At 46.9% G+C, this 16036-nt stretch overlaps 1 protein-coding gene across 3 annotated transcripts in view; it reads right to left on the reverse strand.

The window, feature by feature from the left end:
- Positions 1 to 16036, reverse strand: part of STS (steroid sulfatase) — a 158323-nt gene that overhangs the window by 83353 nt on the left and 58934 nt on the right. For all 3 annotated transcript variants that reach the window (XM_077890154.1, XM_077890152.1, XM_077890153.1), the window contains exons 3-6: positions 15903 to 16024; positions 15692 to 15814; positions 13632 to 14055; positions 1938 to 2074 (exon numbers count right to left, since the gene is read on the reverse strand). In XM_077890154.1, coding sequence (XP_077746280.1) covers positions 1938 to 2074; positions 13632 to 14055; positions 15692 to 15814; positions 15903 to 16024 — 806 coding nt within the window. The remainder of the gene's footprint in view (positions 1 to 1937; positions 2075 to 13631; positions 14056 to 15691; positions 15815 to 15902; positions 16025 to 16036) is intronic.

A 16036-nucleotide genomic window follows, 5' to 3' on the forward strand; every position in this document is an offset into this window, starting at 1 on the left:
AGGCAATAAACATGGTGAGGCGGCGTGCAAGTCGCCATGGAGCGTAATTAAGTAATAAAGGTGCTTTCGTTGTGTATGTGCCTTTCCAGGTATAAAGAACCCTGCAGTGGAGAAGGTGAGGCTCCATGCAGCTAGGCTGCACCCAAAAATGTTGGAAGAAAATGCTCTGGATGACAGATGTGCACCCTCTGCAGCTTTCTGGTCTTCTCTCATAGAGTTCTCATGCAGGATGCATCATCTTTAGGCAAATATTCCCATTTTATTTTACTCCATAATTATTCAGAGTGCTGCAGCCCCGTCAGCATCAAAAGGAAAGGCTTTTTTCTTGGGACGATGGAATGCTCCTCGAAACACTCGCGTGGACTGGATTGGTAAAACGGCAAAGACATCCCGAGTAATCAACTCACGCTGTAGCGGGACGATTTCACTCTTTGGCAAAAAGAAAAGAACAGGATCATCTACAAATGTGACGTCAGGTTCTCATGCAGATCTCAGAAACCGAAACACTCTCTGTTTCCTCCTAGACGGCACCAGTACTAGGGAAACACTGAAAGTCACACTTCCTAATGAGTCCGGGGATGCAGATGTGGCCTTATAATGAGATAAAAATCAGTCCACTTGATGGTAAGCAGCATGAGCTCACCTGCTAGCCCACACACGGCTTAGAATCGCGTAAGAAACCCGTTCCTCGCCACGTAACGGCCGTCAAAGAGATGAAATAGTCTGATTCACACGGCTAACGTGTGCAAAGTGCAAGCTGATTCATCTGCAACATTTAAAGAAGCAGCAATGAAAAAAGTGACGCTTGTCCCGCCGTGTGGAAAAGCCCTAGGATGATGGATTTGTCTCGAAAATCTCACAAAGGGCAGTGTTCGTTCCGCTTCGGGGTCTCAGCACACATCCTACGGACTCTCTGTTACTTTATACGATCACAGACCCTCAGAGAAGCAACTGAGGACGTGCTCTGGTTTCCTCGTGTAAAGAGGAGACAGCTGAACCCTAGAAAGTTAAGACATCCCTCAAATTCCCAGAGACTGTAGATGGACAGCTAGAAGGGTCCGGTCCTCTTGTTTCTCAAGACCGTGCTCCTTCCGAGATTTAACAAAACAAGACAAACCAAGACTTGTTCTCGTGATCGGCACAGGAGGCAACCGACATCACGTTCAATGTGCTGCTGAAAACAAACCGATCAAAAAAACCCAAAAAAACAAAAAACAAACCACCAAGAAACACAAAGCTGTAGTCCTCGGCAATGTGCAGGGAGTTCGAAAACATCTACATGGAAGAGTCCAGAGCTGTCCGTTCCGTGCACAACGAGAAGGAGGAACAATGAGAGAAGGAGGGAAAAACGGGGGAAAGAAAACAAACACGTGGGAATCCTAAGCAGCCTGCTGACTGGTGGCATTTGGACAACTGTGTCCCGTTGTGACCACGGGGATTGTGCGACGTCCGCACCAGAGACGGCGTCACCGGAAAGGCCGGGCACTGAGTGCGGAGTTCAGGGCCCCCGGCTTCCCCTGCCTGCGACGGCGTAGACCCCGCCCGGCTCTGCCGAGAAAGCAAAGGCAGCGAGGTGGTGGTGATCTCACGAGGTGGAGGGCACACTTCCCTTTTTAAATTTTTTTTTTTTTTTTTTTTTTTAAATAAGGCGTCCTCCCAGCACCCGTGAAGAAGGCGGCAGGCTTTTCAGGACGAGAGTCCTGTGCTCAGGAGGAAGGAGAAGGGGCGCCGAGGCCCCAGTGGCGTCCGGGTGCCCGCGGCCCGAGGGCCACCTGCCCGAGTGCAGGGGAGGCGGGAAGGGCGCCTCGGGGTGCCCGCGGGACTCGGGGTGCTGCTCAGCGTCCGCGGGCTCCCTGGCCTGCTGTCCCAGCCTTGGGAGCCCCGAGGCCCGTGCGCTGTGCCAGGGCAGGGGACGCGGTGGGGCGGCGCGCACGTACCCACGCTCCAGTCCAGCTCCTCGGCAGCGTCCCCGTAGGCGCCGTGCTGGCTGCGGCCCGCGAAGTCCGGGGACGAGAACAGGGCCGTGTGCACGTGCAGGTAGGACAGCAGCAGCAGGAAGGGCGTCCCGGCGTTTCTGTGGGAGGAAGGGCCCAGGGCAAGTCAGCGCCGGGCCTCGCGGGCACGTGGGCCGCCCAAGAGGCCGCAAAGCACCCCCCGACGTGGCCTGGAAGGGCCCGGCACCCCCGACGGCCTCGCAGGTGCAAGTGCGGCCTGCCCGGTGCAGCCCCAGCCCGGCTGTGCACGAGAGGCCGTGTGTCAGGCCCGCTGCGCCCTCTCCACCCAGTGACTGCTACGAGCTCAGGGCCCTTGGGGACTGTGTCCCCCGGGCCAGGCCCACCCCCTGGGGCTGCCTCCTGGTGACAGCATCTGCGGGCCTGCCCACGGCTCACGGCCACACCACGTGCCCGTCTAAGGCCAGCTGGGCTCTCCGATCTGCGTGTTGCCCGCCTCCCGCTGCTAAACAAGTGTCTGCGACAAACGCTCAAGGGTCAGCCCTGAAGTCTGGGAAGCTACATGGACCAGCCTTGGAAACTGGCCCAAATCGACAGTCTTGGGTCACTTCAAAAGCAGGTGTCAATTCAGAATGGGTCAGGACCTCTGGCATTGGACCTGGTGGGAACACAGGGCTGCTGGAGACCTGTGAGTGGCTGCCAACATGTGGCCCTTGTGACAGCGCTCATGAGCCTGGGGAGGGTGCAAAGGGGGACGGGGAGCTATGCCCAGCTCTGCTGAGAGGGGTCAAGGCATCCCAGCACCTGCTCTTGACAGCCCTCTGATCTCGGAGGAATGCACTTGCTTGATGCATTTTGGTTTTATGTAACCAGTTTAGATTTTACCCTTGTCCAGGAAAGTCACAGAAATTCCCTTCCGGCTAAAAGGGACTAGTGAATAAATGCCCTTTTGAAGGCTGTGTGGACACAAATGGAGTGAATCAAGGAACAGATTCGTGGCCAAATGCAGTTTCTACTAGAGCGTCCAGTGCACTCCCCAAGAAGCCCTCATGTGCTTCCTCGTCCCACCATACGACGAGCTGGGGCGTGTCACGGACAGCCCTGTGCCGCCGGCACCAGCATGGTGACTGGCAAGTAGTGTAAGCTCAGGACACCTGTGTTCGTGGATGAAATCCTACATGAGCACTCTGAGCTTCCATGGGTTCACCCAGGACCCCCGGGCACTGCAGGGGTGCATCAGTGCAACATGGTTGGTGCAAAAGGTGCTCTAGACTAGGTACCGTTATAGACACCTACGTGATATATGTGTATATCTACATATGGATTACATGCATCTCTATATACCTATATTTATGTATATACCTAGATAGACTCACACACGTGTATACTATGTACCTACATGCATATTATTAGTAGAGGGCTGTGCGTACATATTTACAGACATACACCTGTACACATTAGTCATATAGCTGTACATATACACACACACCTATGCATGTTATTAGTATACATGTGTATATATGCATGTCCACACATATGCCTATACGTATATTATTAGTATAGCTATAGACGCACACATATATACTGTGCACCTGTGTATATATTAGTATATAGATGTATAGATAGATATATATGCATATTATACCTGTACACACATATACCTAAACACATATATATACACTATGCACCTATGTATATATTATAATATATATATACATATACGTGTGTGTACATATTTTTTTATAACATTGCATTACATTTTTTATTTCACTTTGGAAAGAAGTGCACGCTACACTTTTTGTTCCAAGTATTCAAATAATATGTTCCTCCTGGAAATCAAAAGTGTAGCAGTCACCTGGACTACATAAGCAATGACCCTCAATGATTTGCAATGCTTTGAAGACTGCCAAATAGGTGGCAAAAACACTAATTTTAACTTCAAGATAACGTAGTGCATTTCTTTTTTTTATATATATATAGCACATATACATACACATTTACTGATATATATTAATATAGGATTATACAGATAAACATAAACATATACACCTATATATGTATTAGTATGTGTGTATATATACATGTACATACAAAGATCATTAGTATATATACATATACACGCACACCCATATGTTTTTGATAAAGGTATATATCTCTACAAATACATACATAGACACCCATATGTTTTATTAGTATAAGCGTGTATATGTACATGTAGATACATGTTTATACATATATTACACATACATGGATATACATATATTATACACACACATATTATGCACCTATGTATACATTATTAGTGTAGGGCTGTGTATATATAGATCTATATGTATATACATACAAATACATACACATTTACCTACGTAGTTATTAACATAGGTGTACATACAAATAAGTACATGTATACCTACATGTTATTACTCTGTATGTATATGGACTCTGTATGTATACACACACACACACACACACATATATATATATACTATGCACCTACAAATATATTATTAGTTAGGGCTGTGTGTATATATACATCTATATGTATACATACAGACCTATACATACACATTTACCTATGTACGTTATTAACATAGGTATACATACAAATATGTACATATATACCTACATGTTATTACTGTGTATGTATATATATATACCTGTACACACATACACCTATACACACACACATATATATATACTACGCACCTACATACATATTATTAGCATAGGGCTCTGTATATAAATATATACGCACATATATACATATACGAGTTTTGATATAGATATACACGTTCAAATATATACATATATACTTATGTATGTTAATAGTATGTATATCTATATATGTACACACATACACCTATATGTATATTATTATTAGTATACACACACATACACACCCACATATACTGCACACCTGCGTCTATCACTATAGGGCTGTGTGTATACACACACACAGACACACATACCCGTATATGATTTTTTTTTAAATTTTTATTTATTTATGATAGTCACAGAGAGAGAGAGAGAGAGAGGCAGAGACATATGCAGAGGGAGAAGCAGGCTCCATGCACTGGGAGCCCGACGTGGGATTCGATCCCGGGTCTCCAGGATCGCGCCCTGGGCCAAAGGCAGGCGCCAAACCGCTGCGCCACCCAGGGATCCCACCCGTATAAGATTTTAATATAGGTACATATATATAAATACATAGATATACACCTGTATATGTGTGTGCACACACACTAATACATATATTAGTGATATCGGTGTATAGATACATATATACACACACGCAAGCACATCTATGAATGTATATATGCTTTGTATAGCTGTGCATATATGCACATATGTATCTATATATATTAATATGCAGATGCATTATGCACCTACACACATATCAGTACAGCTGTACACACATGCACCTATGTACCTATGTACATTATTAGTATATGTACGTACATGTATACAACTACACGTGTATCATGAGTATGGGTGTATATAGCCACACACACATAAACCCACACATTCACAGCAGTATAGCTGTATCAGCACACATACACACCTATATGTTATTAGTACAGGTGTATATACACAAGTACAAATATACACCTACTGCTACAGGCATATACGTACACAATATGTAAACTCTAACTCAGAAATCTCTGATGGTTTCGACGGGACGGTCCCTTCTTGTTCATCATCTCTGCCACCCAAAAGAGCACTCAAGAAACACTGGTATTTAATGAAATCAATGAGGCTTGTGTATATTTATTTAGCACCTTGAGTCCTCATGGTAACCAAAAACATCTCAAATTTAGAACTGGGTATCACAATGCTCGCTAACCAGTTCACCTCTGATAAAGAAACGAATACACACTTTGCCAAATGCGTTTTAAAAATTTCCTCAGGTTGCAGAGAGCTTGGGGCCATCCAGCCCACACGGGGTGGGGTGGGATCACCCCTCAGATCTGCTGCTTATCACACTTTACACTCATGTTCCTCTGGACTTTGGAAACCAAAGGAAGCATAAAACCTCGGACTCTGAGGTCCCAGGGCCCTCCTGCCTCAAGATCAAATTGAGCCCGTTACTGTTAATCATCTGCATCGTGCTTTGGAGTTCTAGGGTTTGGGGTTGCAATCTATCTCTTTTCCTTTTTACGAGAGTATAAAATGACGCAACAGTTACTATTTCACAACTTAGCTAACCAACTGACTAAATTAATAAATGACAACAACAAAAATCACAAAAACCCAAGCAGCAAACAAGCAAAAAGCTCCCAGGGGTCCCTGCCACCTGTGCCCACAAGTGGAACTAGCATGAGAATGCAAACCCGCGCGGCGCCCGGGTGGCTCGGTCGGCTAACTGTCTGCCTTCGGCTCAGGGCATGATCCCAAGGTCCTGGGATCGAGTCCCACAGTGGGCTCCACGCTCAGTGGAAAATCTGCTGCTCTTCTCGTCTGCCTGTCTGTCTGCTTGTGCTCGAGCTCTCTTTGTGAAATAAATAAATAAAATCTTTAAAAAAAATAATAGAGCCGAGGCAGCTTACAAAGCCGGCCCCCGAGCACGTACGTGATCAGAGCTGCCGATACAGGATGTGGCTGGCACAACGTGCTGAGGACAGACCCGTGGCGTGTGCCCATCGGCTTCAGAAAGAATAATAAATACATCAAACATGACGGAGAGCCGGCTGTCCGCATCACCGGCACGATGTCAAGGTGGGGGCGTTTTGAAATGTGCGCCCGGAACGGACAAGCAGGTGACCCACTGGGCCGCAGGCCAACTAGGGAGCCGGGCCCAAGGCGCTGTCGCTCCGAGGAGGGGACACCCGAGACCTACTACTGACAGCGGCCGCGCCGCGCACATGGCAGCCGGGCCCGCCTGGCCAAGCCCGGCGACACGGCCCCCGGGCCGGGAGGGAACCCTCGCTGTGCAGTCCCTTCCGGACGGAGGGGCCACGGCAGGCCCACAGGGGACGTCTGCATCTCCCTTCCCCACGACCCTGACAACTCCAGGGCGCTCCATCGCCTTCGTGGGCCTCAGTCCTGTGTCATTCGCGGGGCCACTCCAGTAAATAAAGTAAAACTTTTGAAAGTTTACTGCCAGTGTGTTGCTCGCTGGGTGGAAAGAAAGAATTTTCGGCGGCTACACGCCTTTGCTCTATTTGCAAAAGATACAGAAGGGGGCTCCGCACCTTCCCAGCAGCCGGCGATCATTTTAATCCAAGAATCAAAAGGCTGATTTCTTATAAAGGTGGACTAAAATGTATCCAAGGGGATGGTGAAGGCGTTACTTTTTTTTTTTTTTAATTTTTCTTATTGGAGTTCAATTTGCCAACATATGGATGCTGGACTCTCAAGCCATCCATCGCCACCGGCGATGCTCCTCCCCGAGACCCGCGGTGACCTGAGTGCAAGTACCTAAGGTCACCCCCCACGCCCCAGCAGACAACAGATACAGGAAAGACGCTTTGCTGATCTGATACAGGTTGTAAATTCCCTGGAATGCATCCTTCATTATCCTAACCCAGACAGTGCAAGAAAAACCTACAAAACCTACAAAACAACCACCTGAAAAGATAATTTCCCTGTAGTTTAGATAATATGAACTAAGAAACAATTGGAACGGTTGTAATAGGAAATGAGATTCGGAGGAAGGAGATGGATTTTCCCTTTGTGAAACCAATCACATTTCTTTGCAGCCACTAGAAGGAAGGAGAGCGCCTCCTTAGATGGAGCCTCCAAGGGAAAAAAGGAGGACAGGAGAGTATATTCACCCCCTCGGGGTACGTCCGCCCTGCTAGGGGATAGCTGTTCTGATTCAGACAGGCCACATAAGACAGATCGATCGTCTGTTCCCCACGTTCACGCTCAGCCTGGGAACGAGGAGAGAAGTCCATGAAGGACATGGGGACATCAATGGATGGCCCTGGGAACTGAGTAAAATTGGGGTCCACTCAGTGCTGCAGAGAATATAGCAATTCATTTATTCCACAGTGGTTCTCAGTGCTGAAAATGGAAAAAAACAAAAAAACAAGCTAGTATCTAAAACATTGGGAAGTTTCCCATTAAAAAGAGAGAGAGAAAAAAAAGAACTTTCCCCCAGATAGTTCCACCTCAGAAATAGGCCCTCCTGCTTTCTCTGGATGGGCGAGAAGCTTGCGGCATGCTCGGCCTGGAGAGGAGGCTCATCCAAAGAGCCAAAGATCCCCTCCGTCCCGAAAGCTGTCTCTCAGTGGCCTATGCAATGACAGACACCAATCAAGGGGCATCCACCCTTACCGAGAAGACAATTCTTTAATGACTCAACCTTTCCACTGGTGAACACATATGTGCGTGTGTCTCCCTGCGTGTTGCCCTTTCTCGCTAATCTGATGCACTTTTCTCACCACGAATCAAGGATCAGTATCACCGCTATTCCTTTCTGGCTTAATCTCTTACTTAGGCTAATAAAGTCACCCCACGATCCCTTTCTTCAGAAGATGCTCTGTGAAAAAAAAAATTAATTAATTAAAAAAAAATAAAAAAAAGAAGATGCTCTGTGCCAAATCACAGCCATTCATTATGGCCACTTACGCCCCGGTCTGGCTGGAAATGTCAAAGGCTGGGTCGAAGGTACCCTGTAAATGCATTTCAGGGTTTCGACCGTGCCAGATATCGATGGCAGGAGAACGGGACAAAAGGTTAGGTCTTCCGATGATACATTTATCAGCCGTCCCAGTTTCAGGGCATTGTGAGGACGCCGACAATGTTTGCAGGAGGAAGCCTCTACCTCCTGTAGGACTACAGACCACAGGAGATGGCGGGGGAAGCTCTTCCCCCACGACCCTCCCGTAAGGCAATGCGACCTGCCCGGTCACACATACTTCCCATCATCCCGACGGCACGGTCGCTTCCCTTTGCGGACTGGTCAGGAATTGGGGTTTGTTAAAGGATCAAAAATGGGATCTTATCACTCGGGGAAATCAACAGATTGAAAACGAAACTCTTATCTTTTCCAAATTTTGGATTCGTTCTCCAGTAGACCCCATGCCGAGGATACAACAGAGGTCCCCCCACTAAACATAACTGGAAACCACTGGTATTTCACTTCTAACGACGGCCTCTTAAAACACGCACACGCCGACACTGAACGTGTTCCACCCAGATTCAATACGTCCCGAGTTGGTTCAGTATGTGTTCAACACGGGGGCCTGGACACACAACGCTCGCGGTCAATGTCATTTGAATTGATGAATCCGGGCCCTGGAGCTCATCAACTGTACAAGTCACGTGGGTGTGTATAAAGCCATCGTCCTTCTCGAAAACATCCTCTTCAGCCTGAACATCTGTATGTTCGCAGAGAAAAACGGCCCTTTCCTTCAGCATACGTGTCTTTCCTAGCAACGGAGCGCTGCTTTCAATGTATCTGGGGGGCAAAGGGGCCGACGTATCTGGCCCCTCCCGCTGCAGAGTGACCAAGGTTCACCTCACTGTGTGGAGGACGATGAGAAACGCGGGTCTCCTTCTACCCACTGCCAGTAACCTTCTTAAATGTAGCCTTGACTTAACCAAACAAAACTACTTTGTGCATAAAATTAACTCACTGAATTCACCTGTCACTGTGCAGCCTCCGAAGCCTTTTCAGAACACGCAAATGCGTCTCCATCACCATGGTGATGACTGCGGGGGCATCAGAGCTCCTTTAAAACCCACCAGGATGCCTTCTACTTCCAGGGCGTGAGACGGACTCTTCGGTTGACATCTCTCAGATTCCCTGCTGCAGGGGCTGAGCCGGTGTCTACCATGGCCCGGAGCGCTTTCACTATCCACTCCAAAGCGCCCAGCGTCAAGCTTCTCCACGAGAGGACATCTCTTCTTCCCATCTCAGGTGGAAGTTTTGTAGCGTGAAAGACGGGACGTGCGTGAAATGTGCCCGGGGTGACGCGTGTATCCCCAGTGCCTGGCAGGTCACAGACAACCGCTCAGCAAGGGTGGCTTACACCTGAACACAACCCATGCTGCACCACCATTTGCACTGTGCACTCAACCCGACTGATTTATAGGGCCCTGAAGAGACCAACGGCCAAGGGAATGAGCCGGACGACTGCACGATCCTTTGCTCAGGGCACGAAAAGGGGCTTGCGAATGTCTAAGAAATCTACAGTTCATTCCTGCCTGTAAGAGCAACAGGGACTTCCTGCTAATTAGATTGCATTAAGGATGACCTGCCTCCTGCATTACTATAGAGCTTACAACATATGGTGTGTGGTGAGCCTGATTATCTAGCTTCCCAATAGAAGCATCTCCCCAAGAGGAATTCATCCCTCACAGTAAATTAGGATGGGGCACCATGGAGAGTACGGTTGTGTATTCCAAACTATCACTCTCCTCAACACAGAAGTGTGTGCTTTAATCCGGGGGCACGTTGGTAGCAAATCTGGCCAAGGGGACCTCATGTGAGAGCACCATAAACCAACACAGCCATCTCCGCCTCACGCCCCTGCCATCCACAGCTCCACACCTCAAATGAGCATCTTTAGTCTACATCGTTTCAGACACAAGTCTACATCGTTTCAGACATCTTTAGTCTACATCGTTACGAGATATTCTCTATCTCAGAGATAGAGAATAAATTTTAGAAATGAGAGTTTTAAATCACTTTCTTCACTTCTTTTGACGTATTCATTGCATGGGAAGTATGCACCTCCCCACACGGTCTTTTAGGTCAATACATCAAAAGTAGGCACTGGCTTCCATTGTGAAGTTCTCAAGTCACATGCGTTTGGATGAATTTCACAAACACCATCATTGCTTTGGATAATTTCCTTCTGCTCCTCCTAAGTCTGAATCCATTTCTCACACCAAGGTGGTAAAGGCCTGCCTATGTTCTTCAGGATGTGCTGGCCAGTGAGATAACACAGATAACACATATAACACATGTCTTCAGATCCTTGTATATGTATATATAGAATATTTTATATATATATATGAATATTCAAGGATATTCAGATCCTTGAAATATATATATATATAATATTTTTTTCTTTACAAATACTGCTATGTAAAAAAAAGAAAAGAAAAAACAAATACTGTTATGTTTCTTTGGTTACCTAGTGAGGTGATTCTCAAGACGCTCGGCCATCACACATGGTGAATCAGACATCACACATCACACACGAGGACAACTGTAGCCAAGTCTAGTTTTACCCAGACACCTTCCATCTCTGTGTCTTCAGGTGATGTATGGGGGAAGCTTTCTGTGAATAGCATCATGGTATACAAACGCCGTGTTTGCACTAACGCTGACCATGCATGCACTGCGCCAACGCGGCCAACAGGCCTTTCCACTGGACCCATCTGTCGTGAAGCATGAACCCTCTTGTACAAACCCAATAACCCCAACCCTCAACTGTGGAGTTGCTAGAGCATCTTAAATCTCTCATTCTGCCCCAAAATTGCAGAAACCTGCATATCATCAAGATCAACTGCACAGGCTTCAGTGCCTTTACGATCAAATTGCTTTTGGTCGTCTCCCAAAGTCACGTGCCGAGGAGCCCATTTAAGATGCCTTGTAATCATCTGAATATTCATACTCTCTATAGATTCAATCATTCCTGTCAAAATAGCACATGTGGGAGAGAAGTGAATCATCTGGAAGCCGAGTATGATTCCCGAACCCTGTGATTTTGCAGGGGGCACTGTATTATTAATCTCCTCCCATATGTTTCTGAGAGATTGCTGGTCGATGCAGACCGATAGGTGAGTGTTCAGCTGTTACAGCAAATTTGGCAAACCAGCACACTGCTGGGTTTTGAGCTTCAATGGCCAGGTCTGCAATCCAGTGGGGCGCCATCCTATCTCGGAACGGCTGTCCCCCTGCTTATGAACGCAGCGAGGTTAACCCGCGAGGTAAGAGCTTTGTCAACCATGCAGACTGTGCCTCATTGTTGAGGTATGACATTAATTTAGTGTCACAGCCAGAGAGCTTTTTAAAAATAAAACACAACACAATAAGATGGAAAGTGTCAGAAGTGATCGCTCTGCTAAAAAAAAAAAAAAAGAGAGAGGGAGAGAGATCACTTCAGGAACCTTGTTTCTATTAATAATCTATGTGTATCTGGGGCGCCTGGGTGGCTCAGTCGGTTATGTGTCTGCCTTCAGCTCAGGTTATGATCCCAGGGTTCTGGGATTGAGCCCCAAGTCTGGCTCTCGGCTCAGTGGGGAATCTTCTTGTTCCTCTTCCTCTGGTCCTCCCCTGTGCTCATGTGCTCATGCGCTCTCTCTCAATGAAAGAAAGAAAGTCTACTAAAAAACAAAATACATATATCTTACTGGGCAGTGATGTAAAATGTATACCTTATAAAGTTCTAAAACTGTTGCACCAGATCCCAAGTCAGCATCCCCTTCTGAAAATATGTATGGATCTAACAATGGTTGTGGATTTTTGTGGCAAACCCCATCTATGCTCCAGTATTCTTGGGGTGTGCTAGGCGACATCTGGGCTATACTCTCTCGGGAGCTGGTTCAATGGAGATGTGCAGCTTGGCCTCAGCACTCCACAGTAAGAGAAGACCGGTGATCTTCAGTTTTCAGAGCACACTAAGGTTCTGCAAACCAAAGCCTGAGCAGTCGCTACTCAGCTGTGTGGGCCAACCGTTAAGCTTACATAGGCATCACTAACTCAACGGTACATCCACATGCAAGTAATGACAACAGATGCTCAGGAGCATGACCACCAGCTTAAAATCTTCCTCCTTCTGTCAAGAACCGCATTACATCTTTCCTCCCGCCATTTTAGCTGGCACCAACTGGTTTCTCCAGTCTTTGGTGCCTAAACAACACATGTTCTCAGCATGCTCATGGCAAGTGACCGCACAGACCAGATGTCTGGTTTTCACATGACATTTCCACTTTTCTCTAAAGTTCCGAATGGAACAAAATGGTTTTGTCTGGTTTTGATAGCAGGTGTTTGGAAAATAGTCTCTCTCCTAACTCTGGGAAACGAACAAGGGGTAGTGGAAGGGGAGGTGGGTGGGGGTGACTGGGTGACGGGCACTGAGGGGGGCACTTGATGGGATGAGCACTGGGTTTTATGCTATATGTTGGCAAATTGAACTCTAATAAAAATAAATTTTAAAAAAGGAATATAGTCTCTACTCAGACCCGCCATCAACCAGTCCATGGATGGGTCATTCCCTTTGCTGACGGCAACCCTCAACACTATGCACTCAAGGCATCCTAACAGACCTGCACAAAATAATGCGCTTCACCCAGGTTCCTCACACAGCTGTTCTGCTCAGAAATTTGCATAGAATATCTTGGACTTCCCTGTGGCTTTTCTGTTGCAAGGATGACACATGTGCTCTAGTCTACAAACAACACACACACGAAGAATAATGACCATGGTGATACCTAAGGCCCCTTTTGTCATCTGGGAGACATTTTTTGGCAGGACTTCAGAAGCAGAGGATGTGAGGGACACTGGCAGAGCCACCTGATGAGAGCCTACTGGGTTGCACCTCCCTTCACGTGTCATTCCACTGTCCACTCGCCTCCTCCTCCCGAGAGCCTGGCTGGAGGAACCTCCTCAGTAGGGAAGGGGAAACGTGGCTAGAAGGACCACCTTGTTTCTCCAACCTCCATGGCAATAACCAAGCACACGCTGCAACAGGCAGCATCAGGATATGAGGCGATACCCACCGTCGTATGAACTGGGCCGCGTCCGCCGTCAGCCTCTGCGTGAGGCTGTCATAGGACAGGGGCTGCTGAGTGATCTCATGGTTCCGCATCAGGAAGCAGTTCAGGGGTCGGAAGTAATGCAGGAAGCACAGCAGAAGGCCGAGGATCATGGCGGCGAGACACAGAAGGCAGAAGAAGACCACAGGGGGCACGTGGAGCAGCCCCAGGCACTTGAGCACCGCCAGGGTGAGGAGCGTGATGGCAATGATCTGAAGGGGGATGAAGACCAGCACCCTGATGCCCCTGGTGAAGACGCTGCCTTCTCCGGGCTTGCAATCCCTCAGGTTGGTCACGGGGATCCCGTGGAAATAGTCAAAGCCATGGCTCAAGGGGTGGTGGCAAAAGTCTGTCTTGTTGTGACAGTTGGTCCCAAGGTGCCACTTGCCTGAGAAGACAGATGGGTGATACGTTGATATGCAATGAACACTGTGACCTGGATGTCAGCCTCTGATTCCCACACACTGAAAAGCGGGATCGCTCTGCACATTTGTTAGCCAAACTCCTCCTACTCTGGAGAACCCCACAGTGTCTCACTGCCTTTTCCACAAACAACAGGGCATTAACTACTCACTCTACCAGAAAACAACAACTGCTTGAGCACCGAAAACAGCAAAATAAAACAAAACAAAAGACAACCACCTGACATATTTAATAGCTGGTGACAAAAATACACAGAAAAACACAAGAATTTTTTAAGGACATTTCCTTAAGTCGTAGGATCAACTTGGTTTTTGTCCCTTAACTATTAAAAGTGAAAATGGATCCTTTCTCGAAAAACTACCCCTGAAGCAAGCATGAGGAAATCACGCTTATAGCTCAGCAATTATTTTAAACATCTATGAACATTTCTTATAAAATGTACATTATGCCACTAAATTAGTGAGTGCTCACAAAAGAAAAACATGATGATGGTTTTATGACAAGAGGTGGGAGGAAAGAGAATGGTCATTTTGCTTCTGTGAGAGATTTTATGATTCATCTGATGACCTGCATAGACCTATGCTTACCAAGTAAAAATGGAGAATGGATTTTTCCTATCAATTGAACAAAAATCAATGGGAACGTCAACTGAGACAAACTCTGACACAATTTCACTATTAATGTAAAAGATAAAGTGTTCATAGCATAATGTGTATATGTAGTTTTGTACCCTGTATGGCTGTGCATAATTATCTATTTATCAATCTATTAGCTATCATGTGTCTCACTTATCTCATCTATCCATTCATCCATTATCCATTCATCCAACTACCCATCATCCATTCATCCATCCACCATCCATCCATCTACCCATCATCCATCCATGCAGCCATCATCCATGCATCCATCATCCACCCATCATCCATCCACTCATTATTCATCCAGTCAACCACTCATTATTCATCCATTCCTCATGCATGTAACCATGATCCATTCATACATCCATCTACCCATTATCCATCCATCCATCTACCTACTATCCATCCATTATCATCCATCCATCCACCATCTATTCATCCAACCATCATCCACCCTCCTACCCATTATCCATTCACCATCTACCTGTCCATCCAATCATCCATCCATCCACCCATTATCCGTCTGTTATCCATCCATCCACCATCTGTGCATCCCACCATTAACAATCCATCCATCCATCCATCCATCCATCCATCCATTATCCATGCATCACCCATTTCATCTATTTACCTATCCATACCTGGCTCCATCAGCTATGTTATCTACCTTTCCATTTATTCATACATCCATCAGTCCATCCATCTGTCATTATCATCTATCTATCTCATCTATTTACCTGTCCAGACACAGACACACACACACACACACACACACACACACACACACACACTCAAATAGCCCAGATAGGTGAATTGTGTTTTAATTTACATTTGAAATCATTTCTTCATTATGTGAAATTGTGCAAACTGTATCAGTGATGCCATCCTTAAAAAGCCGGTTATCATGCCCTCCCCCACTCACCCTGCCCAGGCCCTCAACTCCCACTCCTCACCTGCCCTTACCTATCAGAGCTGTTGAATAGCCTTGATTCTTGAGAAGCTTGGCAAAGGTAATCTCACTGGTTGGAAGTCCTCCAGAAGAGGCCGAGAAGATAAACACTCCTATGAAGGACTGAGAGGCCATTCCTGAAACAGGAGAAATGAAACATTGAAAGAGGAGGTCAGGGATGCCCCTAGGAGGACAAGAGCCATGGCTATGGAGCCTGGGGGTTACCTGATCGGATGGGGTACCGGCCTGTCATGAAGGCTGCCCTACTTGGTGTGCACAGGGGCGACGCTGCCAGGTGCTGTGTGAGCTTCACTCCTTCTGCAGCCAACCGGTCAATATTAGGAGTTCTAGAACGGAAG

Source organism: Canis aureus, chromosome X (assembly GCF_053574225.1).
Source record: "Canis aureus isolate CA01 chromosome X, VMU_Caureus_v.1.0, whole genome shotgun sequence".
NCBI classification, from domain to species: Eukaryota; Metazoa; Chordata; class Mammalia; order Carnivora; family Canidae; genus Canis; species Canis aureus.